Source organism: Zingiber officinale, chromosome 1A (genome assembly GCF_018446385.1).
Source record: "Zingiber officinale cultivar Zhangliang chromosome 1A, Zo_v1.1, whole genome shotgun sequence".
Lineage (NCBI taxonomy): Eukaryota > Viridiplantae > Streptophyta > Magnoliopsida > Zingiberales > Zingiberaceae > Zingiber > Zingiber officinale.
This window is the reverse complement of record NC_055987.1, coordinates 153,135,991-153,161,799: the sequence shown is the minus strand read 5'-3', so window position 1 is coordinate 153,161,799 and position 25,809 is coordinate 153,135,991. Positions and strand designations below refer to the sequence as shown.

The 25,809-nt window shown below is 43.5% G+C and overlaps 2 protein-coding genes across 3 annotated transcripts; one reads left to right on the top strand and one right to left on the bottom strand.

The window, feature by feature from the left end:
* Window positions 1–7,293: 7,293 nt before the first annotated feature.
* Window positions 7,294–8,678, top strand: LOC122038025 (stress-related protein-like). 2 transcript variants are annotated; one of them, XM_042597565.1, is made up of 3 exons: window positions 7,294–7,453; window positions 7,537–7,767; window positions 8,176–8,678. In XM_042597565.1, exons 1-3 carry the CDS (start codon window positions 7,406–7,408, stop codon window positions 8,554–8,556), a joined length of 660 nt encoding a protein of 219 aa, XP_042453499.1. In that variant the 5' UTR covers window positions 7,294–7,405; the 3' UTR covers window positions 8,557–8,678. The 2 variants fall into 2 exon arrangements, with proteins under 2 accessions (XP_042453499.1, XP_042453500.1); XM_042597566.1 differs by having other exon boundaries at window positions 7,298–7,453; window positions 7,543–7,767.
* Window positions 8,679–8,837: 159 nt separating this feature from the next.
* On the bottom strand, window positions 8,838–11,120 carry LOC122038026. Its single transcript, XM_042597568.1, has 2 exons — window positions 10,898–11,120; window positions 8,838–9,536 (listed from the first exon to the last, which is right to left on the bottom strand). Exons 1-2 carry the CDS (start codon window positions 10,965–10,967, stop codon window positions 8,980–8,982), a joined length of 627 nt encoding a protein of 208 aa, XP_042453502.1. The 5' UTR covers window positions 10,968–11,120; the 3' UTR covers window positions 8,838–8,979.
* Between the last annotated feature and the right edge of the window lie 14,689 nt (window positions 11,121–25,809).

Below are 25,809 nucleotides of genomic sequence, written 5' to 3'. Positions count from 1 at the left end.
CGAACCTCTGATCAATTAAATGATTCAATCGAAAAATTGCCTAAGGAGTCTTTCGAATTAGAAATTGAATCATCGAAAGAATTTTTCGAATTAGAAAATCAATTGTCAAACCTGTCTTGCAAATCAAAAATATTATTTAAAGAATTTTGCAAGTTAGAAATTTTATCGAAAAACTTTTGTAAATTGCAAAACATTTATTCGAAAGAATTATGCAAATTAGAAGTGTTGTCGAAAACTTTCTTCGAATATTTTTTCGAATTACAAATTACTTTCTCGAAAGAGTTTTGCGATTTAGAAATTGAGCCATCGAAAAAGTGTTTCGGATTAAGAAATCTTTTATTAATAAATTCCTGCAAATTAGAATTTTTATCACAAAATATTCTTTCAAACGAATTTTGCACATTGCCGAAAGAATTTTTACAAATTAGATTGTCGAAAATTTTTATCAAGTTTATGCCATTGAAATATTTTTGTGAAGTAGAAATTCAAAAAATTATAGAAATTAACATGATACAATTTTTTGCACGTTTAATATTTGTGGCTTTAAATTTGAAAAAGTGTGATTTAAGAAGTTCTAATAAATTGAAATGGAAATTTAAAACTTTTTAATATAAGTATTAAAATAAATAAATGCATAGAAAATTCTTTTAATGTTATCAATCTTCCTAAATTTTCTTGCATAAATTTTTGAGCTTAGAAAGTTTTTTTTTTGTGAAAACTTAGAAATTTTTTTTGACTTAGAAATCTTTTTCCTTAACTTGGAAATATGCTTTCTCGGAAAATCATTGAAATAGATTTCTATAATCTTTCTAAGTGTCAAACCCTTAGATTTTTTTCTCAAACCCCATTTTTATTGTGATCAACGGGGGAGAAGAGGGAAAGTATAAGTCTAGGGGGAGGTAGAATTCATTTTTTCTATCATGTTGCACGTTATTGAAAATTGAACATTGTTTAATTTTTCATATCTATTTTTAACCCTAGCTTAACTTGAGTTGATCACACCAAAAAGGGGGAGATTGTTGGAACCCCAAGGTTGTTTTGGTGTGAACAACAAGTTAAGTTAGGTCCTGCGTTGTATTTAACCTTGTGTCTAAGTGTGCAGGAACTTAGGAGCACAGGTACTCGAGCGGAAGACGCAGCTAGCGAGAAGGACGACAGTCCGAGGGATGAGGTGCTGCGGAAGAATACCCCGGTGGACGAGAAGGAAGCGTGCGGTGGTTCCGAGGGACGAAAGCCGGAGCGGAAGATTGCTCGGGGGAGCAAGAGACGCAGCTAGCGAGAAGGTCGACACAGGGTGCGACCAAGGGACGAAGACTGCGGTGAGTACGCTGGTGGACGAGAAGGAAACATGCAGCGATTCCGAGGGACGAGAAGCCGAAACGGAAGGCTGCTCGAGAAGACCGGAAGATGGGTTCGGGTGAGCCCTATTCCGGATGTCAGAGATCACCCAAGCAAGCGGAGCCGGAGCAGAAAGATCCGGACCAGAGGCGAGCTGAACCGGAGAAGAGAGCACGGACCAAAAGTCAACTGGGTTGACTTTTGGCTCCGAGGCGCCCGGAACTGTCCGGGGCGCCCGGAGCTGTCCGGGGCGCCTGGAAGTGACTTTTTCACAGGATCGAGCTTTGACTCGATCCAACCGTTGGGGGATAAATTTTATCCCCCCCAGGGCGCTCGGAACCCTTCCAGGCGCCCCGACCAAGGCTATAAATATAGCATTGGTCCAGAAGCTTTTCAACAATCACGATCATTCTATTTCCAAACACTTGTATGCTTTAGTTGTAGTTAAGCTTCTGTTTTCTGCGCCTAAACGCTGTAAGAGGCTTCTCCGCCTGAAGGAGTTTTTGAGCTTATTCTTCCTTGGATTAACAACCACATCGGTTGTAACCAAGTAAACATCTGGTGCCTCGTCTTTTCTTTTATGCTTTTATTTATCTGCTTAATTCATTTTACAAGTGTTAGCTTAATCGTTCGAGAAAGGGTTGTCTGTTTTAATTGACAGGTTATTTACCAACCCTTCTAGCCGGCCCAACGGTCCTACAGTGAGATCCAATGTCCTGAGATATGACACAAGTTAGGGCTTGGGTCGGCTCATCGGCATGACCCCTTGGATGCTTAAGTTAGTCATCGATCCGAAAATGAAGAAGAAGACTAAAGAAGAAGATGGAGAAGAAAACTAATAGAAAGGAGCTGCCTCTGCTTGTGAGAATAAGAGAACCAACCGCCCTGACTAACTCTCTTTTGGTGCTTATATAGATATCCGAAGGGAATCTCCACATCATCTGCTTTTGCACTTTTTTACTTCTTCCTACCTCAGTGAGTAAAGACGAGATTTCTGACACTTCATTATTGTTTTTCCATTCATTGGTTGCCATGCAAGATGAGTAAGGCATCAAGGGAATCACCTCTGACATCCACTAGTTGCTTCTCCATTTATTGATCATCAAGTATTTCTAACTATAAACTTCAGAATCTCTAATGCTCAACAAAAGATATCTCCGATGCTCAGTGGACTTTAACCATATTGCTTGACATAACTTAATTATATTATTTGATAGAACTTGGTTATATTGCTCAATGAACCTTTGTCATATTGCTCGGGAGAATAAATTGATCTCGAGAACATTATAACTTCACATTACGGTAGCATAGTGGTACTGTAACATTTACTGTGAATGTGATTGCTCAAGAGAAGACTATCCCATAACGCTATATCTATATAGTTACTGTAGTTTTTATTGTAGTGATGTTGTTACTGTAGTGTCTAAGAATGTTCGGGAGATTAATTTGATTTCCAAAATACTATAGTAAAGTTGGCATTGTCGCATTTACTGTAGTATACTGAAGCATGTGAGAATTGATTACTCGGGAGATAAATATGATTTCCCAAATATTGTATCTTCTTTACTATAGCATTTACTATAGCATGCTGCTACTATAGTTCTGGAGACTTTGATTTGATTGATCGGGAGATAAATATGATTTTCCAAGCACTGCATTCTCTCTACTATAACCTGTATTGTAGCAGAGTTGTTACTACAGTGTACTATAGCGTCAAGGACTTTTGTTGCTCGGGTGAACTTGATTATATTGCTCGAATGATCCATTAGAACTGTTAATGGGAAAAAAGAGGTGGAAGAACTTCATTGTGAATAAGTTTTAGTCTTACATAGGGAGTTTCATGGCCTTAGTGTTAGTTTATATTATTGTACATACATGTATGATGTAAATAAATACATCGGGAGAGACTCTCTTTCATGAGTGAGTGCGAAAGGGGAGGGGTACAAATCTAGTGCTTGGATTGCACTGAACCAAGTTGACTCATGTATGATCACGACCTACTTACATAATGTCAGACCAATTAGGGCAAAATTTGCCCAAGTAGTACAACCGACATTTTCCACATGGATTCTTTTTGCTTATTACTTAAGCATTAACTATCATTAATGGTGATTTCGTAACTTCCTGAATATTAATGGTCGACAATTAAGGGTCAATGACTATCATTAAGCCTTGGGCATTGAATGACTTTTACTCAGTGTTCCATGCAGATGAGAGACGGTGCCCCTATATAAGAAGATCATAGTCTTGAGTAGGATGATGACGCAAAAGTGAGAGCTAATAGCAAAGATTTTCCTCCATCGTTGTTCCTTCAAATCGTCTCTCCGTTGTGCATTTCCGCTCGGTGGTTTGCTCATGATAGCAATCAGGTAGTTTCTTAGTTTGCCACGAACAACCAGTGCTTAGTTTTGTACGTGGTTCTCCCTTTGTATCTTAGGAAACGGACGTCCGTCATAACCTCAAAGCACAGCTAGACAAGGACGAATATATTTTAAGAAAACTACTTGAAAGCATGCCTCTACATCTTTTTTCCTGCACTCAAATTCAGGAGTCTACACTCGAAGTCAGAAGTCGGCGCTCAGACTTGGCAGTCAGGAGTTTACAATAAGGAGTCAGAAGTCTGCACTCAAACTCGACAATTAGGAGTTTGTAGAGCTATCAGACCGACCAACCCATGACGGGGTGGGTTGGCCCGTGGTAAGCCAGCCATTTGGTTGGACATGGTGGGCCGACTCGTCATCTTAGCTGATTATGAAATCCCCAACTCAACTCAATCCAAGACGGGTTGCAGGTTAGGCAAGTCAACCCACGGGCCCATAAAAAATTTAAAATTTTTTATATCTTCAACATTTTACTTCGAAAAAATTTCATAAGTCAAATATATTCAGAAACAAGTATTTTAAATATAAATAGACATAAGGAGTACTAATGTTTGATGAAAAATACTATTTTTATTCAAAATTATAATAAAGAAAGATAATAAATTGACATAAAACTTGGTTTATAAGTGTTTCTCAAACTGTGGGCCAACCTAAGCTCGTAGTGGGCCGATCTGTACCAGTCGCAAGCCTAGGCGGGTCGACCCATAGTGGGGCGCTTGGGTTGAAAAATTTCAACCCAATTTGCCTAAATTAATTGGCGGGGCGAGCCAACCCGATGGACTAATCCAAATTGACGGCTCTAGGAGTCTGCACTCAGGAGTTGGGAGTCATAAGTCTTCACTCGGACTTGGCAATCTAAAGTCTGCACTCGGGTATACAAGGCAGTCTAGTTTTCCAGCCTGCTTAGCCATCTCAAGTAGCTTTGCTTCCCCTGTTTGACAGCTTGAGATTATCAGCTTAGGTAAACTCAACAAATAAATCTATCATCTTAAATAGATCTTTTTTTCCTACTTAATAGCTTGAGATTATCAGCTCAGATCAACTCAATAAATAAATCTGATTTAATTTATAATTTTAATTCAGACTACTTCTCTATCTCTGAAAAGATTATCCTTGGCATATTGAATAGATAAACATGGACATATTATTTGGTAGAATTTGGCCGTATTATTCAACAGATCTTGCTCTCAATAATTGAATGAAAATAATCTAATCTCAAGAAAAGATAACTTTATTGGATAAATTCAATCACTATCCATATTATTGTTAAAAATTTTAGTTAATACAGTAAAAAAAATTAATTAATTAATATTTCATCAATTCAAATTTTCCGATTTTATTAAAAATTTAATTAATTTGATTTGTTTATTTTTTTTTTACTGGTACACTAAAAGATGAAGTTTTCTTTATTTAATTTTTCAATTCTTCATCTCCTCTAATCAAGCGCATTGAAACACGTATAAATTAGGATTATACTATATTAATTACCATTTAGGGAACTAATGAAATTATATTAAATTAACCCTAATCCACGCAACTGGCAATGACAGGGTTAATTTTATTAATCTGCGCGGCGCACAAGGACGGCTAGGATGTCTCTTCGGTCCCCTTGTATATATATCGCACTCCGCCCCAATAAAGAACCCAACTCTTCTTCCCGCGGTCGGGAAGGAGAGAGAGCGCCGGCGCGGCAGCAGTTGCTTCTCCGGAGTAAGAGGGACTCGAGAAGTAATTTAAATTTGAGTGTTTGATTTCGTATTTTTTTGTGAGGATTGATTGCGACGACGGATACATCGAGACAATGGGGGATTAACTCGTCTTCAACGGGAGAAGAAGGGGATCGATGTACCTGTGTGAGTGGGAGGGAGATCGGCGGCGGAGCAGCAGCAACAGCAGCAGTTCCTTCCCCGGCGGTGGAAGGTGGCAGGGTGAGATGGAAGTAATTTGAATTTGAGGTCTTGATTTTTGTCTTGTAGTGAAAGTTTTGACTGGGCCGTACAAGAGAGGCGCGGGATGTAGATTCATGTCTCCCGAAATAACTCATCTTCCTTTGCCAGGAGACGTCCGAGACGACCTGCTCCGGCTCCCGCGGCCTTCGAGAGAGCTGCGGGGAGACGGTTTCGGGGGTTGCACGGAGATCCTTGGCTCAGAAAGCTGTGAGATGGTGCCGGAGGAGGCAAGAGTGGGGGAGAAAGAGCAGCCGCAGCAGGGGACGCGGAGGAGGTTGGATCGGCAACAGAGGACGGAGAGTAGGGAGTTTCCGCCGCCGATCCGGTGGCTTCAGATGCCGGAAAAGCGGGAAATGAGGGCAGAGAGGAAGGATGGAAGGTTAATCGTGAGGGAGGTGCGAGTCAACAGGGAAGCCGGGAATTTTCGCGTCGAACGGCAGGACGGGCGTCTCACGTTGCTCCTGTCCGAATCAGAAGGCTTCCCTGGCATGGGAGAGGAGGAGAAGGCGTTGGAGGAGGAGGAGGAGGAGGAGGAGGAGGAGGAGGAGAGGGAGGCGGTGCAAGTGGAGGACGGAGAGAAGTGGGAATGGCCGAGGCTGGAGAGGTGGAGGAGGTTCGCCGATGCGGTGGTGAGCAGCGGCAGAGAAGCGGTGCAGTTGTTTAGTTCCAATTTCCCGACGTTAGCGTAGTCGTGTCGAGGCGAGCACTAGCAAGATGACACCGCCATTTTTGAAGATTAGGGTTTTGTTTACATAAATTTACGGTGTTGCCCTTTTTTTTTCTTCGGTGAAAATTCCTTCGTTCTTTTTCACAATTAAATTGAAAATTCCTTCGTTCTTTTTCACAATTAAATTGAATCTCATAAATTTTATGAAACGAAAAATTGGATTTAGAAAACATGAATTTACAAAAATATCAAAAACATGTCATACGGCCATTTAACAGAATAATAAAAATGTAATCCCATTTATAAATTTATTATTTCTAAGACTCCATCAAATAATTGAATTATTGTTAAAAAAAATAAAGAATTATAATTTAAATGATAGTTTTTGACATGTAACCTCATTTGTAAATCAGATTCAAAACCTCTAATCTATGTTAAATTACAGTATAAGATAACATAAATTGATTATATTAAGTTGAAAGACTATTTTTTTTTCATAAATTGCACATTTAAAGTGAAATAAAATAAAAATAAAAGTTTTAAAGATTGAAACTTATAAAGAGACACAAGAACAACTTCGATAAAACAGTTTGCGAAAACAGAGAAGCATCAAGTAGACCCATTCCAAGTAAAATGTTTAGAGAAATAATACAAATTTTAAATGGAAAATTTTTTTTAGAGTATGTATAATAATATTCAAAGTTTATCTGGTAAACAAATTAAATAATAAAAAAATTACCTTCGGTGATTTTTTGGACGCCGACTGTTAACATCAAGATCATCGAAGGCTCGAGCACGAACGGCTGAGGATTAGTTTACGGGTATTTAAGCGTTTGCTTAATAAAATGGTGGGGCCTTACCGACCGCTGCAGTACCCACCAATCGGTGATTTTAATTGATAGGAAGCATCTAGAAGAGGCAGAAAATACGAAGAAGAATTATTTACGTCCGACCCGACCCGACCCGACCCAGGCGTCTTTATTAAATCCGCTGCTGCCTCTTCTCTTCCCCCAAACCAGAAAACCTAGTCGATCCTCTCCTCTCGTCTTCCCGATCCGATTGTTCCGACGATGGCCGATGATGAATCCGTCCCTGAAATCGCTCAAACTGAGCCATATGTGAGTGTATTGGTGTGTTTTCCTTCGATCTTTTCTTTATCGGATTGTTTGAGATCTAACGAACTGGGTTGGGTGGGTTGAAGGATCAGGCGCCGGTGAACAATGATGGCCTGAGATATCTGGAGTTCTTTCATGTGGCGGCAATCCAGGCGGTACTCTTCATCGCGAGGGTCTATGCTTTCGCCAAAGAGAGCTCGGGGCCTCTGAAGCCTGGTGTGCAGACTGTCGAGAGCACAGTGAAAGCGGTTGTTGGACCTGTTTACGACAAGTTTCATGACGTCCCTTTCGATCTCCTCAAGTTCGTTGATCAAAAGGTTATTCATTATTTTTTTCTCCATTTACGATCTCTCTCTCTCTCTCTCTCTCACTCTTGTTCTGCATTCGGCATCCATGGCTGGCAACTCTACTTCGGTTTCGATCTAGATTGTTTTATATTTCTGGTTGCTAAAATGTTATTCGTTAATAGTTTTATTAACATCTTGAGAAGTAATCTGGTTAAACCTTAATTATTTAAATTTTCTGTATCACTTTTCTGAAACTGATGAATCTCTTTTGCTTGCTTTTCATTGCAAAGTTCGAGAGATCGCTAACTGAAGATGTAAATTTACTGTATTTGATCAAAGACAAGTAGATATCATTGTAGCAAAATTTGAACTACATTCAAGAAAACTACAGTCAAGATATTGTGAAGTCAATAAAATTGTTCTCTCTTTCTTGTGTAGGTTGGAGAATCGGTTGAAAAGTTGGACCACCGCATTCCCCCTTCGTTCAAGGAAGCTTCAGCAGTGGCCCGGTCGGCCGCTGGCGAGGTCCAGCGCACCGGCCTAGTAAATTCTGCGACAGGTCTCGCTCGCTCCGTGTACACCAAGTACGAGCCGGCTGCGGAGCAAATCGCAGTCTCACTCTGGCGGTTGCTGAACCGCCTGCCCCTTGTCTCGCAGGCGGCCCACGCCGTCCTCCCCGCCGCTGCCCAACTCACCGAGAAGTACAACCAAGGCGTCTCTTACTCCTCCGAGAAGGGTTACGCCTTCTCCGCCTATCTCCCCCTCGTTCCAACGGAGCGTATCATCCGCGTCTTCTCTGGAGATGCCGTTGCGCAGTGACATCATCACGGTTGAACTGCCCGTCACCGCGTCCTTTCCATTAAAAAAAAAAGGCTTGTTTCTCTCTGTCTCTCTCTCTTTTTCCTGGTCTTGTTTTTAAATGTGGGTTTCGTTACGTTGTCTCTGATGGTATCAACTCTATGTCTAACTATGGCTTTAACTGGGGTAAATAACTATTAATGGCATATCTTCTACGTACAAGCTATTGATAACTTATCGTGGCTCTCTCTCTTTTACACACACACGGATTATCTTTATTATCGAGTAACTCATAACAAGCATTTTAAGTCCAAAAAACATAAATCTCAAACATTTGTATTACATCACATCTCTGGTGATTATCAAGAGGGCCAACAAACAAATCACAGAGAAAAAGAGTTTTTCAGATCCAGAATCCCCAGTAGCACAGAAAGGTAAGCTCCCTTAGTCTGGTCGGGCAAAATTAATCAAGTAGTCGAGACCATAGACAATATCATACAGCATCAAGCCTATCCTTCCACCAACCCAACTACCTATTTGACTTCCCATCAGGTATCCAAATCTTCCGAGTCTTTGCTCTCCATGGAAGCCTCCTGCATAGGTCCCAATCAGAGTGCCGGTCCCTCTGAGGAATCCTTCCGTCATGGTTCCGCCAAAGTATATGGCTTCAAATAAATCCCACCCAGATGATATGATTGGACCTGTAATACGCTCGGCCTTCCTGGATGCCTCCTTTGCTGCTTTTTTTCCTGCCTTCTGTGCTTGCTTGGCGGCCACACCGGCACGCAGCCCCCCTGTGACTGCCTCAGTCAGAGTTATCTGAGTTGCTTGCTCCCTCGCCCTTTCCACATGTGCATTTCTGATGTTGTATACGTAAAGCTTAACTCCCTCTTTGGCCACGCAGGCGAGACTTCCAGAACCCATATCGAAACAGTTCAAGAATGTGAACTTCCCACTTTTGGATGCAATTTCTTCGCCGACAAATTCCCTAAATTTCTCAGCTGCAAGGAAGCCCACACAAGATGCCATAAGAAATAAAGAAAATACACTCATCTACTTCTTATTGAATAATAGGTTCAGCATATTTGAACCTCTCATCTCTTCTTTTCTCTGTCATTGTTGGAATTACACACTCTAATCAACTAGCACAGTATTATATAAAGAACATACACAATCTAGGCTTCTGTTCAATATTATCTTCCTAAATGCTCCATCAATAGTATCACGATTATCAGACATCGGTTTATTGCATCGATATATTTACAAAATATTCATTCTAGTGACTCTTAAACTTGTCTATCAAACGATATGTATGTAATAAATCCTTTCATTGATATTTTCCATTAGCTATCTTATTCAATAGCTATCTATGCATGCAGCTAAATTGAATTTTCAAGCACGCCACACACCATTCTTGGCGTGTAAAATCTTTATCATTACAACAAATCGGGCTGTAAGTTTTCATTAATTTTCAACCCTAGGTAAAATCATACGATACCAAGTGTAGTGTACACCGATTAATAAGAGAACAAGGATAACCAGCGAAATCAAAACGATATAATTTGACAATGCACAAATCCATTGGCTGTTTTCATCACCAGAAGTTTGAAGGAAATACTTCAATATCAGTATCTTAATTCAAAAGGTAATAAGTGCAATGGGTTTGAATTGTTCAAAAGTTGTCTCCATAATCAAATGCCTACCGTGCCAATTAAAGAAAGAAGCCCTTAACCTAGGGGCCCAAGTTCATCCGAAGTATCAATATATAATCACTTAGTCACTAGAATAGTGTGTTCATTGCCAATTAGCCAACAACTTACAGACTCAATTTCTTACTCTAATGCTTTGGTTAGCATCCTTCAAGATACAAAATATATTCCTCCCCTTCCAAAATTTGAGCAAGCATCTTGAATAGGTATAGTAGCCAAATACATTGAGTGGCAGAGGAGGCAAAACAAAAGTGTTCTTTCAACGGTCGGTAAGGTTGGAAAAGGAAGGAATAACCAAGAAATCCAAAAAACGTCATTCATGATTTCCCTTGCCTTACCTAATTGCTCTTCCCTCCTCAGTGATCCCCTCCTACCCTCTGTTCAACGCCCCGGTACTCCATTTTTTTTCAGCTTCTGGAAACCCAAATCATAAACACGTCGTCAATCACAGCTCCAGAAACAAAGTCTTTGGCCATGCCAAATTAGGTTAAGAATCCATCATCTCCAAAGCGAGATGACCGAATCAAACCAAAGCGAGACAACCCAAACGGGATCGACAAAAGCCGTCCGATTTGTAGATTAAACAACGATTATGTGGGGAGGAACTGACAAACGAGAGAAATTGGTAAAGAAGGGATCGAATGAAAGCGAACCTGTCATGCTGAGCGCTATTAAACCGACAACAATGAGAAGGAGCCGAACTCGGCTCTTTTGGAGGTTCATTATCTTCACCAGCAGTGAGTTCAAACCCTAATTCCAATCTTGTCTCCCTTGATCGGCGACGATTTGGAGGACGGACGCAGTGCGAGCACGAATGATTTTCCAACGAATTTTTCCCATCGGCAGAAAGATGAGGAGACTTTTGGGTCTCCGCAATTGGCAGGATGAACGAGAAGAAGACGATCCAAATGTGATGACGTCAAGGCAAACAAAATTAATTAATTAATGGTTAATTAATTAGGTTGACATTCACCTCTCCGATCCATGCACCAAGTTAGTATTGTACTATTCCCACACTATATTTGGTGTGGAGAGGGTTTTTATTTTTAATCTTATTATATTATTATATAATTAATAAAATCAAATATAATTAATTTATAATTATTATTTTCTTTATTTTACTTATAGAAATATTAATTATTTATTATAAATTTAAATTAAGTGTATTTAGTAGCATATTTTTATTTTATTATACATTTTTGAAAATATTTACTTTATTAAAATTATTATTTTTAATTTATTTAATATATTTTAATTATAATTAAATTATAAATAAGAAAAATATAACATCCTAAAGAATATTCTTTTTTAGTGTGATATGGTGTGAGTGAGTTGAAGTTGAATTAGTATTTAATGCTCAAATTATATTATTTTGGTATAAAAATTATATTAAATATGATGTTGTGGGTTGGAGATGATATAATGTCTTTAACATAATAAAATTATAATTTAAAATAAAAAATCATGATTCATTAAAAAATTCTTAGAAAATTAACCATTATCTCAATTCTCTAAAATAAAGAGAGAGAAAAAATTGAGGCACCCAAGGTAGACCTGACCTCAGATCGAGTTCTGCTTGCACCTGACCCTGGTCATAATTGAGTCAACGGGTCGATTCCTTATTGACCTAGGTCACTGGGCCGAACCATAACTGGCTCAATTGGTTCCAGGCCGCCAAATATCGATGAACGGCTAATTCCAAGATTTTTATTTTTTTTTATGTTTGTGTTGAAATCGCCAGTTTGCCATGGGGGAGTGGGGATGATTTTATGGATTTTTTTTTCAATAGTTAAAATCATTTGATCATTTTTTTATCAATGACTATGATTTAATGTCCGTTACTATCCAAACTCTATAAATAGAGAGTTTATTTCATTATTTCCACACACATTTTTCTCTACTTTCATTCTCAATTCTGTATTTTCTAATGCAATTACTTCTAAGGTTCAGGAAATTTCTCCTTTAAAATCTTCTATTTTCACTAAATATTTTGAGAATGTCACTTTTTCATCAAAAGAATTGCATGCAAAATGTAAACATTGAAATGCTTCATACAAATTCCAAAACAGTGGCGGTTATCGATCATTGAAACGATACGTAGAAATGAAGTATCTGATGGAATATGAATTTGACCATTCTCAATCAAATAATCTAGATTTTCTTCAACTAGAAGTAGTACTGATTATAATTTATTTTATATTCTGATAATAAATTATAGAATTATTAGCTGAATTTATTTTCGTAGAATATTTTTCTTTTAGTTTTGGATCTAAATGTATTTGAAGATTTTTGTAAAAAAATCTTTTAATCCATGTGTTAAACATGTTCCTAAGATTATATTTCCTCGTACAATTTAAAAATTAGTAAAATAAGGAAAAAATAATTTAATTGATGAATTTAATAAATTAAATAATAAAGTTTCTTTATGTTATGATATTTGGAGTGATTATTGTTAGGACCTGTGCGGCTGGCAAGAGGGGTGAATTACTTGTAAATTTAAAATGGATCTTTCTCGATCTTTTAAACAAGATTAGTAGCACAATTAACTTAAAGAAATTTAACAACTAATAAAATAAAGAGGTAAAGAAAGTTACTTGGTTACAACTAGGGATGTAAATGAACCAAGCGTTCGTGAACAAGCTTGGTGTTCGGCTTGGTAAGAGCTTGTTTATATTCGTTCAATATATATAAAATTAATTAAACAAACAAGCTTGAACATCTTGTTAAGCTAAACAAACAAGCTTGAACACATATGTGTTTAGCTCATTAATGTTCATGAACAACGTTCATGAACAATGTTCGTGAACAACGTTCATGAACAATGTTCACGAACCATATTCATTAATAAAACTCTTTTCAATATACTAAATAAACAATAAAATAAAATAAATAAATAAATTTAAATTATCAAGTTCAATAATCAATCAAACAACTAAAAATTTCAAACAATCAAACAAGCTTGAATTGAGAGCTTGATAACATCTAAATGAATCAAGCTCGAACCAAGCTCAAGCCAAGCTCAAGCCAAGCTTGAATTGAGAGCTTGATAACATCTAAATGAACCAACCTTAAGCCAAGTTTCAAACAAGCTCAAGCTTATAAAAAATAAACCAAGCCAAGCTTGAATACTCATTTCAAAAGCTTGGTTCATTTTAAGTTCGGCTCGGCTCGGCTTGTTTACAACCCTAGTTACAACCTACGTGGTTGTTAATCTAAGATAAAAGAAAGCACTAAAGATCTCCTTTGGTGAAGGCGGAGAAGCCTCTTACACTCATTAAATGCTCAGAAAGTTACTAGGAAGTGAATACTTGAATTATTGAATATTTCCTAATTCTAGGGGTCTTTTTACAGCCCCTAAAAAATTCTATCCGAGGTTGGAAAGCGCCTTCAATAGGCTTGAAGGTGCCTCCAGCGTGACAAATTTTATCTGTGCGAAAATAAACTCTATCTTCACTAACGGTTGCCCAGTCGAAGGCACCTTTAAAGGTTTAAAGGTGTCTTCCACAAAGGTGCGAAAGCGCCTTTAAGGGATTAAAGGCGCCTTCCACAAAAAAGGCGCGAGGGTGCCTTCAATGCTGTTGAGGGTGCCTCCAGTAGCTCCACAACACTCCGTTTGCTTTTCCGTTACTCCGATTGCCTGAGTGATTTCGTACATCCGGAATTGGCCGCTCACCCGGACCCATCTTCCGGCCTTCTGCTTGAGCAAGATTCCGCTCCAGCTTTTTGTCCCTCAGAAATATCGCGCGCTTTCATCTTGTCTACTAGTGTACTCTTCCACAGCACCTCGTCCCTTGCATGTACCGAGATCGTCGACTCTCTTTTATGTCGTTCTTCTCACTAGTTGTGTCTTTCGCTCGACTTCCAGTGCTCCTAAGTTCTTGCACACTTAGACATAAGACATTAAATATACATAGGACCTAACTTAACTCAATTGACTATATCAAAACTACCTCAGGGTACTAACAATCTTTCCATTTTTGATGTGCATCAACCCGAGTTAGAGTTAGAGAAAAGTCATAGTTAAAATCATAGTTAAAACTGTAACTTTTGCAAGCTACAAAAGTACAAATATAATCTCCCCCTAGACTTAAGCTCTCAACTCTCATTCTCCCCTTTTGATCACATTAAAAATAAAGTTGGGAAAAATAAAGTTAGATAAAGAATTTGAAACTTTTCTAAGGGTAAGGAAACATATTTCAATTTTTATAAAAAAAATCTGAATTTCCACAATTTAATAACCACATTTGTAAAAAAAATGAGTTTAAATTTTAAAAATTTGTCTTAAGGTTCAATAGAAAAATTTTCAAGAAAAATTTACAAGTATTTTAGTACAAACAAATCATTTTACACAAAAACATAGGTTTTGTAAGTAAAATTTTAAAAATTCATTAAAATAAATACTCAAATATTTTACAAATATTGATAAAAGAATGCACAGTTAAAAAAAAAATTAAAAGTTTCATACATAAAGTTTCAAGATTTTTAAGATTTAAAAATAAAATTTTTGGTAAATAATATATAAAAAATCATTATTTATCAAAAATTTATAAAAATATATTTTCAAATAGAAATTCAATGATTCTATCAGTAGAAAAATTTGAATAAGAATTTCTAATAGAAAGATTATATGAAAAAAATGTTTTGATTAGTTATGATTCTTTTCAAAAATAAATATTTTAAAAATAGTTTTATTAGTCCAAAAATCAGGTTGATTTTTCTATGTATTCAAAATATAACTGTAATTTTCTTAAAACTTAGGTTTTTCAAAATACTTATCCAAAAAATTTTAAGTTTTAAATTATGTTTTTTAATAAAAAAAATATCTTATTTGAAGAAAATTATGAAAAATTTAATACTAAGAGATTTTCTACTCTAGTAACAAAATTTTTTTTCAAAAATAATTATTAACCGTAAGCATACGAATTTTGGTTTTGTAAATTAATATTTTTAAACATACATAATCCTTTATTTATTCTAAAGAAGATTTTGAGACCCAAAATAAATTTTTACCTATAGGGTTAATAAGAAATTTCTTTGGAACATATTTTTATAATGTTTTTCTAATTTATCCCTTATGATATTCAATATACAAATTTAGACTTCTATAATTTTTCTAGACATCTTAATTAAGACATACGGAATTTCTAGATTTTTTAATTTGGTCATTCAATGTTTCATTTTCTTCCTTTAACTTATCATGCATTTCTATTGGGCAAGTTTTTGCTAAGATTATTTTTAATTCAAGAACTTCTCTTTTTAAGTTATTATTTTTTGATTTTAGCTTACATAGTGATCTAGTCATAGATTTAATACATGAGTATAACTGGTCAGGCGGTAGTACACATACCTCACTTACCAGATCCGCTCTGAAGTCTATTTCTTCCTCCTCGCTGCAACTTTCTTTTGAGGAGCCTCCCCCTTCATCTATGCTCTCCTCCTCCTGGTGACTTGCCATCAGTGCAAGTCCAGCATACTCCTCCAGATCAGATTCTAATGATGACTCATCCAAAGTCGCCTTCAGGGTTTTGTGCTTTGTTGTACTTGGTCCCTTCTTGTTGTCCTTCTTCTGCATTTTTGAGCAGTCCTCCTTGATGTGTCCTTCTTCATTACAGTTGATCATATCCGAAGGCGCGAAATGGAAAGCGAGGAGGTGGCAGTTTCACTAACGGGATGAAGACCTTGCTCTTTTCTGCAAAATAAAAACCAAAACCAGGGAAAGGGTATCTAGTGTTGTCTCTCCGATGCTCAAGTCAGAAACAGAAGAAGAAAAGAGTGAAAGCATTAGAGACAGAGATCTATCTTGCCTTTCTTCGTACCTGGCATACTCTTTTATACCTTTCTCGGTGACCCTTCATCTTCCCTGATTTAATGATATTAATTACTGATGGAAGACATCTTTGTCTTGACCGCTTCTTATTTAATGATAGATTGAGTGCTCTCTTTTGTCTTCTCCTTCCCCTATTAATTATCTTTTTTTTTCCCTTTTTTATTATTGTATCGCTTCATTAGGTGTGATCCTGTCCGAATCGCCGAACCAAAGGACGCTGGGCACGTGGCGCGCTCCTAATCGAGGGTGTAGGCCTCCGTCTGGTCGCACGAATCTCCGGCGAACCTGCACAGAAGTCGGGCCGGGAAGGGGTTCCCGGCGGCGACCCTCCGACGCTCAAGTCAGGTAAGCGGACAACAAAAAGGTGGCTCCAAAGCTTATAGAATGCGTACCTTCGACGAAGTAAGAGGCTCTTTATATAGAGCGGTGAAAGAACTAATGCACGCCCACCGAGGCGTATACGTATCCGCAACCCATACCTCGGTATGTACTTGTCAGAGAGCTTACCTGACACCATACTGCTACAGTTCAATCACGTCTCCGATGGGACAACAGAACACCTTGTTGTCAGACTTAGAGTATGGCCTAGTCATAGGACTTGACGGCTGTCAGAAGATGTTCCTATCCCTCATCCACCGCCCGGCCGGGATGTCCGTCCGGACGGCCGAAGCGAAGAGCGTCGTCCGGATGGCTTTAATTCCCTGCGCCGGTCGGCCGGAGCGCCCATTATGTCCTGTCTTCTCTTAGGCCTTCCGCTCGGTCATTATTTACTATTTCATTGAGCGTCGGAACCCCGACCCCCTGTCAGGGCGTCTTTCACTATCAAACGTTTACGGGCAGGCCGATCGGCCTGCCCTTTTTTCATGCGTCCGGTCGGCTCACCCTTCTTCGACAGACCACCTGGCCCTTTGACCTCCACGTGGCATTGACCCCTCGTTAGGGGGTCCCGGGCTCTTACCACCGGATCACTTGCCTCCCCCTCGAGTCTAGTCGAAGGAGGCGAAGTCCGACTGACTGGACTGCCGATCTGACTGAGCAATGATTGTTGCATTGGGCCGCTCGGCCAGGCATAAGGATGCTCATCCGTTCGGCGGTATCTTGCCCATGCCTTGTGTTTTCTTGGAATCCATTGTCCGATGCTCTCCCCTACTACCCATCACGTGCGCTGCGCACGGTAAGGGGAGCTCATTAAATGCGACCAATATCCCGCTGACACGTGGCGATCGTGCGTTTGTAAGCGTATGACGGTGGCGTCACTTCCGATGGGACAGCCGCCGTTTGAAATGAACGGCTGGATGATGACCTCGTTATCAACGACCTGGATCGGACGGTGGAGGTTGCTCTCGGGCAGCGATATAAAGCCCACGACTCCGTTTCCGCCGCATTGTTGCTTCCTCCTCCTCCGGCGCTCCTCTGCCCGTTTTTTTTCTCCGGCGACCTCGCCCCTCAACTCTTCGGCAACCCCAGGCCCCCGTCGATCATCTTTCTTGCTCGTAAGACCCTCTTTCTCGTTCCCAACGTTTTCTTCTTGCTGTTAATCGTTTCCTTCAGTCGGTTTTCCTCCATTCCTTGCTTGAACCTTCCCCTTTTGTCCCGCATTCCTGTCTTTCGATCATGACTAGTACTTCGCAGTCAACCGGTGGTGCTCCGGGTCTTTGGTATCCGACCATGGAAAGTCGTTTTGACGAGGAGGACGCGTTGCGTCTCACTCGGACTTACGACATTCCTTCCGACCACCAAATAGTATTAGCCACACCAGCCGATCGGCCTCATGAACCGCCGATCGGCACAGTTCTTTTTTTCCGAGACCAATTTCTGGCCAGACTACGCTTCCCACCCCATGAATTTTTCCTGCAAGTCTGCAATTACTTCTGCATTCCGCTCGGCCAGGTAGTTCCCAACTCTATTAGGCTGCTGAGCGGAGTAATAGTTTTGTTCAAACTGAACGACATCCCCTTAGACCCAAAAATTTTCCACTACTTCTACTATCCCAAGCAGGCCGAGTGGGGAACTTTTGTTTTTCAATCTAGGATAGGTTTCTTCCTCTTTAACGGCATGCCGAGCTCCAACAAACATTGGAATGAGCATTTTTTCTATATGTGTTTTCCCGAACGGCCGACTTTTCGTACCAAGTGGCAGACGGCGATGCCGGCGCAACCGGAGCTCGGCAAGTTTAGAGGCGACGCAGCCTACCTTCATGCAGCCGAACGGCTGGTTGGTCAGCGTTATCATATTGACAAGCTGCTCCTTCCGGGAGTAATGCATATATTTGGCTTGTCCTCTACCCCAGCCGATCTGCCCTGCAGTATGAGTAAGTTCCCTTATCTTCTCGTTTGTTTTGTTCTAGCTGATTTATTTTTTGCTTCTGCAGCTGAAGTCATGTGGCGCGCCAAGGCGACTGAAAAGCTCAAGTTGAAAGCCGCTCAGATTGAGGCGGTGACGAACAAAGAGGTCGCCGAGCGGGGCCTTGATCTAACTGATCCGACCGGCGAAGCAAGTGAGGGGACTCAGAATGCCCCTGAAGCTGTGGCAGTTACTACCTTCCACGAGGAGGTAGCGGGCGACACAGAACCTCCTACTCAAACCGAGGTGGAGGGCCGCTCGGCCGACGATGTTCCTCTAGTCACTCGGAAGCGCCGCCGACCGGACTCTGCGTCTGCCTCTACTCCACTTGATGAGCCACCGCCCAAGCGGGGCGCGGATGCTCTGATGTTGTCCGGGACGGTTTCCCTCGAGAGTACTCCGACCCCACATGGCTCTCCGAGGGCCAGCTCTAAGGTGCCGCCATCCAGCCCTTCTAGAACTCTGCGCCGTATCAGGCGTTTGGGCGACCTTCCCTCCTCGTCCACCGGTAAGGCCGATGCCTCTCAGAGCGAGCCGAGCGGCTCGAATTTAATTAAGACCGTTCTGCGCCTCCCCTCAGAGGCATACATGGCTGCTGCTGATCGGCCAGTGGTCCCCGAGCAGCAGATTACCTTGACGGGCCCTCTTGCAAAAGCTTGGGAGGACGCTCGGCGCGCATAAAAGCGATGACTCCCGGGCAGCTCGGCGACAGCAACCTCCAACAGGTCACCGGGGTATGCTCTTCTTCTTTATTCGTGTAATTGAATTAAGTTGTTAACCTATTCCCCTTTGCTCGTAGAACTGGGTGGAGCATATTGCCATTAGCAATCGGTTGGCCGAGCTGGAGGATGAACTGAGAAAACTTAAAGCCGCCGGGGACAATCAACAATCGACGGCCGCTCTGGAGAAGGCCAAAAAATCACTGGAAGCTGAACGGAAAAGGACTTCCGATCTGGCGAGCAAGGTCGTCCGGCTTGAGGCGATGATCAAGCAACGAGATAAGAAGATCAAGACGGCGACCACCCGGAAGCTCCAGGCCATCGAGGATATGGATCGGATGAAGGTGGAGATCCGAGGGCTGGAGCAACGCATCAAGGATCTGGATGCTCTGCTGGCTACCGAGAAGGAGAGCCGCTCGGCCGATCTCCAAAGATTTGATGGAGACTTGAAGGATCTCCAAGCCGCCAGCGACGCTGCCCATGCCGCGCTCAAAGAATATCAAGAGGGGGAGTCGGCCCGTTCTGACGAAGTGAGGAAGGCGTATCTCCGCTTGGAAGATTTCGGAGAGAAGTTTACCGACAAGATATCCCTCACTTTTGAAGAAGCGATCAAGGCGGCGGTGGATTACCTGAAGACCAAGGGCCACCTGCCCGCCGAGCTGGCCATCCCCCCCGAGGACCTCGCGACCGTGATGGGCGCCATCCCCGACACTCTTTTTGACTTTGACGCGTGATAAGCGTTTTTTCTGTGTATGAACTTTTTTGTATTCCAGCCGTTCGGCCCAACATTTTTGGTTCACCCAGTGTATAATAGATAATCTCTTCTGTTCCTTCAACTTCTGTTTTGGCAAGAAATTTTTCTCTCGTCACGACTGAAGTGTTCTTTAAAACTCTTCCGCTCGGCACCACGCTCGGCACCAAGCTCTACCCGACAAGTCGATTATTTTTAATGTCTTTTATCACGCGACTGAGCAGCCGCTCGGCGTTCTATCGAAGCCGCTCGGCGTTTACACGCTAATATCTTTTAACTTCTATTGACCAACTTTTGCTCTATGCCTTACCCCTAGAGCCTTACCCCCAAGGGGGTTTTCCGTACACATTGGATAAGCGAGCCGCTCAGCCGTATGTGGGTCTTAACGACCAGGCTGTCGTTGATCGTGTCATGTGAATGGCTATCCGCTCGGACGTTTATAGACGCCGGCTCGTCTCTCGATATTTAACGTCGGAGCTCGACGGTCTTCCGCTCGGACGTTTATAGACGCCGGCTCGTCTCTCGATATTTAACATCGGAGCTCGACGGCCTTCCGCTCGGACGTTTATAGACGCCGGCTCGTCTCTCGATATTTAACGTCGGAGCTCGACGGCCTTCCGCTCGGACGTTTATAGACGCCGGATCGTTTCTCGATATTTAACGTCGGAGCTCGACGGTCTTCCACTCGGACGTTTATAGACACCGGCTCGTCTCTCGATATTTAACGTCGGAGCTCGACGGCCTTCCGCTCGGGCGTTTATAGACGTCGGCTCGTCTCGATATTTAACGCCTGAGCTCGGCGGTCTTCCGCTCGAGCGTTTAGACGCCGGCTCGTCTCGATATTTAACGTCGGAGCTCGCGGCCTTCCGCTCGGACGTTTATAAGCGGCTCGTCTCTCGATATTTAAGGTCGGAGCTCGGCGGCCTTCCGCTCGGACGCTTATAGACGCTCCGCTCTCGATATTTAACGTCGGAGCTCGACGGTCTTCCGCCGGCGCGTTTATAGACGCCGGCTCGTCTCTCGATATTTAACGCCGGAGCTCGGCCTTCCGCCGGACGCTTATAGACATCGGCTCGTCTCTCGATATTTAACGCGTCGGAGCTCGACGGTCTTCCGCCGGCTTATAGACGCCGGCTCGTCTCGATATTTAACGTCGGAGCTCGACGGCCTTCCGCTCGGACGTTTATAGACGCCGGCTCGTCTCTCGATATTTAACGTCGGAGCTCGACGGCCTTCCGCTCGGACGTTTATAGACGCCGGCTCGTCTCTCGATATTTAACGTCGGAGCTCGACGGCCTTCCGCTCGGACGTTTATAGACGCCGGCTCGTCTCTCGATATTTAACGTCGGAGCTCGACGGTCTTCCGCTCGGACGTTTATAGACGCCGGCTCGTCTCTCGATATTTAACGTCGGAGCTCGACGGTCTTCCGCTCGGACGTTTATAGACGCCGGCTCGTCTCTCGATATTTAACGTCGGAGCTCGACGGCCTTCAAGGCTAATTTTAATACTGCCGATCGGCGGACCCATGGGCCATCCTTTGAATTAATTTTGATTCCTGCATTACAAGGACACGGGCGACTAACATATACAAAAATGATTTACATTCGTGCACCTTTCACCCCGCTCGATAAGGCTGGAGATGATTTGCACTCCACGGTCGATCCAGCTGCCGCCCGTCTTCATCCTCCAAGTAGTAAGCGCCCGAACGGAGTTTTTCAATAACCTTGAAAGGACCCGCCCAAGGAGCTTCTAGTTTGCCGACGTCGCCGACCGGCTTGACTTTCTTCTAGACAAGATCGCCGACCTGGAATGATCTGGGGATTACACGGCGGTTGTAATTTTGCTTCATCCGCTGCCGGTAAGCCATCAGCCGAACGGAGGCCTTGGCTCGCTCCTCGTCGACCAAATCCAGCTCCATGTTCCTCCGTTCGGCGTTGCCATCATCATAACTCTGAATCCGGACGGACTCGATGCCGACTTCAACCGGAATAACTGCCTCGCCACCATACACCAAATGGAATGGTGTGACACCCGTCCCTTCCTTCGGAGTCGTCCGGATGGCCCACAAGACGGCCGGCACTTCATCCGGCCAACTTCCTCCCAAATGGTCGAGCCGAGCGCGCAGAATACGAAGAATTTCCTGATTGGCTACTTCGGCTTGACCGTTGCTTTGGGGATAAGCCACGGACGTGAAGTGTTGCTCGATACCGTAGCTCTTGCACCAATCCTCCAGCACCTTCCCTGTGAATTGTCGTCCGTTGTCGGAAATCAGTCGGCGAGGGATGCCGAACCGACAAATGATGTGTTGCCATATAAACTTTTTGACCATCTGTTCGGTGATCCTGGCTAGCGTCTCGACCTCCACCCACTTGGAAAAATAATCTACCGCCACTAGTAGAAATTTTCGCTGTCCGGTCGCTATAGGAAATGGACCAACGATATCTATTCCCCACTGGTCGAACGAACACGAGACTGTAGATGCCTTCATTTCCTCTGTCGGTCGGTGGTTGAAGTTATGGTACTTCTGACATGAAAGGCACGTCGACACGGTCCGAGCGGCGTCTGCTTGTAAAGTCGGCCAAAAGTACCCGGCCAAGAGGATCTTCTTGGCCAACGATCGTCCGCCCGGATGCCCTCCGCACGACCCTTGATGTACTTCTTGTAGGATGTAAGCCGAGTCCTCCGAGCTCACGCATTTCAACAACGGGCGAGAGAAAGCCTTTTTGTAAAGCTAATCGCCGATGAGTGTGAACCGACCGGCCCTCCTTCTTAACAGCTGGGCTTCGTTCCGATCGGAAGGTGTGGCTCCCGAGCGGAGGAACTCTATGATGGGTGTCCGCCAGTCGCTTGGAAATTTGAGGCCTTCCATCCGGTCGACGTGCGCCACCAACAATTGAATGTCGACCGGCGTTATTAAGCTCGCGAGTTTGGCTAACTCATCGGCTGATTTTCCGCTCGGGGTATCTTCCGGACAATAACTTCTCTAAAATCAGCTTTGAGCTTCTCAAGGCTTCAGCGTAGAGCTTGAGCCGAGCACTATTGATTTCGAAGGTACCAGCTGAGCGGCCAACTGCGAATCCGAGTGAAGTGTTACCCGACCGGCTCCCACATGCCGAGCAGCCTGGAGGGCCTCATACTCTGCTTTATTGTTGGTAGCTTTATAATCCAGCCGGACGGATAAATGCATCTTCTCTTCTTGAGGGGAGAGTAACAATATTCCAATCCCGCTTCCGAGCCGAGTGGACGACCCATCCACATATATTCTCCACATAGCTTCCGGCTCTGTCCTCTGCACCTCAGTCACAAAATCGGCCAAGGATTTCGCTTTGATCGCCGAGCGGGGCTGGTATTGGATATCAAATTCACTTAACTTCGTCGTCCATTTGATGAGCCGTCCGGATGCCTCTGGGTTTAGCAATACGTGCCCGAGCGGACTATTGGTTTTGACAATGATGGTATGCGCCAGAAAGTATGGACGAAGGCGCCGAGCTGCGAGGACTAGAGCGAAGGCTAGCTTTTCGAGACCAGTGTAGCGAGATTCAGCATCTTTTAAAATGCGACTGAGGAAATACACAGGCCCTTCTCCACTCGCCCTCACTAAAGCCGAGCCGATTGCATGCTCGGTTGAAGACAAGTACACGTACAGTGGCTCGCCCGCAGTCGGCTTGGCCAATACCGAGAGAGAGTTCAGGTATGCCTTTAAATCTTCGAACGCCCGGTCGCATTCTTAGTCCCAGTGAAATTTTGTAGCCTTGCGCAAGATCTTGAAAAACGGGAGGCTCCGGTCGGCGGTTTTGGAGATGAACCTGGACAGAGCGGTGTATTTCTTGGAGACGGCATATCTTGTAGAGCTTTCACCTTGCTGGGATTTGCTTCGATTTCCCGCTCGGTCACTATGTACCCCAGAAAGCGCCCTCCTTTTGCTCCGAACAGGCACTTCTGGGGATTTAGCTTGACTCCATATTTGCGCAGCGTTCGGAAGGTTTCCTCCATGTCATTGAAGAGATCGGCCGCTCGGACGGACTTTATGAGAATGTCGTCCACATAAACTTCTAGATTCCGCCCGATCTGCTCTCTGAATACTTTATTCATCAGGCGCTGATATGTGGCCCCCGCATTCTTCAATCTGAACGGCATCACATTATAGCAATAAGTGTCGTCGGCCGTCACGAAGCTGACTTTTTCCTGATCTTCTCGGGCGAGCGACACTTAGTGATAGCCCTGGTAGGCGTCGAGCATACAAATTAATTCGCAGCCGACCGTAGAGTCCACCTCTTGCTGCTGCAAGATCTTCTGCAAGCTTTGTTGAGATCCCGAAAATCTATGCACACTCTCCACTTGTTGCCCGGTTGGAGACTAATACAACGTTAGCCAACCAGCTGAACTGCACCTCGCAGATATGGCCGGCCTCGAGCTTCTCCATGTCATTCTATTGATGAAATCTCTTTTCTTTGCTTCGTCGAGCGTCCGGTCGGACATGCAACTCATGCTACGCTCGGCAAATTCCGGGCAGCTCATGTGTCGACAGACGAAGACATCATGATTTCTTGAGGCATTAGATCAATTCTTCTTTCGCTTCTCTTCCAGATCGGACGCTATAAAGGTTGTGGCCTCCGATCGGGTTGGGTGAATCTGCACTTCCTCTTTTCTTCATAAACTAAAGAGGGTGGCTTTTCGGTGATGGCATTTACCTCGATCCGGGCGCCTTCCGGCTTCTTCTCGGACCATCTCGATGTAGCATCGCCGAGCTGCTAGTTGATCTCCTCGTGCTTCTCCCACTTTGTCCTCCACGGGAACTTGATCCTCCGATGGAAGGTTGAGACGACCGCTCGGAGCGCCGGTCATCCCAAAATGACATTGTAGGAAGAGGAGAGTCGACCACCACGAGTTTGTTGTTCTTGTCCTCTGGCTCTTCTCCCGAGGTAGCCATCGAATCGTCCGACCTGAACTTCATTAAACCCGTGAGGCGGGGTTGTCATGGCACTCGGCTCGATCAATTTGCAGCTGATCGAACGCCTTCTTGAATATGATGTTGACTGAGCTCCCTGTGTCAACAAATACGCGGTGAATAGTGTAATTGGCTATTACCGCTTTGATGAGCAGAGCATCGTCGTGGGGTACTTCAACTCCTTCCAAGTCCTTGGGCCCGAAACTAATTTCGGGCCCTTATGCTCGTTCTCGGCTACAACCGACCGCATGAATCTGGAGCTGCCGGACGCTTGCCTTTCTAGCTCGGTTGGAGTCTCCTCCGGTTGGCCCGCCAGCAATAACGTTGATCTCGCCTCGGGAAATATTGCTTCTATTTTCCTCTTCCCGAGCGGACGGTCGGGACCGTTCTCTGGACGCTCGGCGATTCTCCTGCCTTGGAGAACGACGCCGATCGGGAGTTTGTTGCTGTGGCCTACCAGCTCGCGTCCGATCGGCTTCATGAGTTCTCTGTCGCTTGTCGACTGCGGGAGACCGTCGTCCGGCATTCCGGGGCACAGGATGAGCCACGAAGGGAAGACTTCGGCAATCCCTTGTGTTGTGCGTATCCGTCCGGTGGAAGGAGCAGAACATCGGGGTCCATTTCTTCTTTGGCTTGGGCCGGGCGGCGGCTACCTCTTGTACGTGGGGCCTGGTATGGGGGGATCGGATTGCTTCGGCTCTTGGTCCTCTGGGCGGCTGATGTGTGGCGTGTGGTTTCCGCTCGGCCGGAGGAGCCCGCTCGGCTGGCGTTTCCTTTTTCCTTGCCGCTTGCGCTTCTTCCACGTTGATGTATTCGTTCGCCCGGTGTAGCATGTGATCATAGTCTCGGGGCGGCTTTCGGATGAGCGATCGGAAGAAATCCCCATCCACTAGGCCTTGTGTGAAGGCATTCATCATGGTTTCCGAGGTGGCCGTTGGAATGTCCATCGCCACTTGGTTGAACCGCTGGATGTAAG

What these genes read in the sequence shown, in the direction of transcription:
- LOC122038025 (XM_042597565.1), top strand. Translation starts at nt 7,406, where the DNA reads ATGGCCGATGATGAATCCGTCCCTGAAATCGCTCAAACTGAGCCATAT. An exon ending in TCGCTCAAACTGAGCCATAT is followed by an intron (nt 7,454 to 7,536) that starts GTGAGTGTATTG and finishes GGTGGGTTGAAG; the next exon opens with GATCAGGCGCCGGTGAACAA. An exon ending in TCAAGTTCGTTGATCAAAAG is followed by an intron (nt 7,768 to 8,175) that starts GTTATTCATTAT and finishes TTTCTTGTGTAG; the next exon opens with GTTGGAGAATCGGTTGAAAA.
- LOC122038026 (XM_042597568.1), bottom strand. Translation starts at nt 10,967, where the DNA reads ATGAACCTCCAAAAGAGCCGAGTTCGGCTCCTTCTCATTGTTGTCGGT. An exon ending in AATAGCGCTCAGCATGACAG is followed by an intron (nt 9,537 to 10,897) that starts GTTCGCTTTCAT and finishes GCTTCCTTGCAG; the next exon opens with CTGAGAAATTTAGGGAATTT.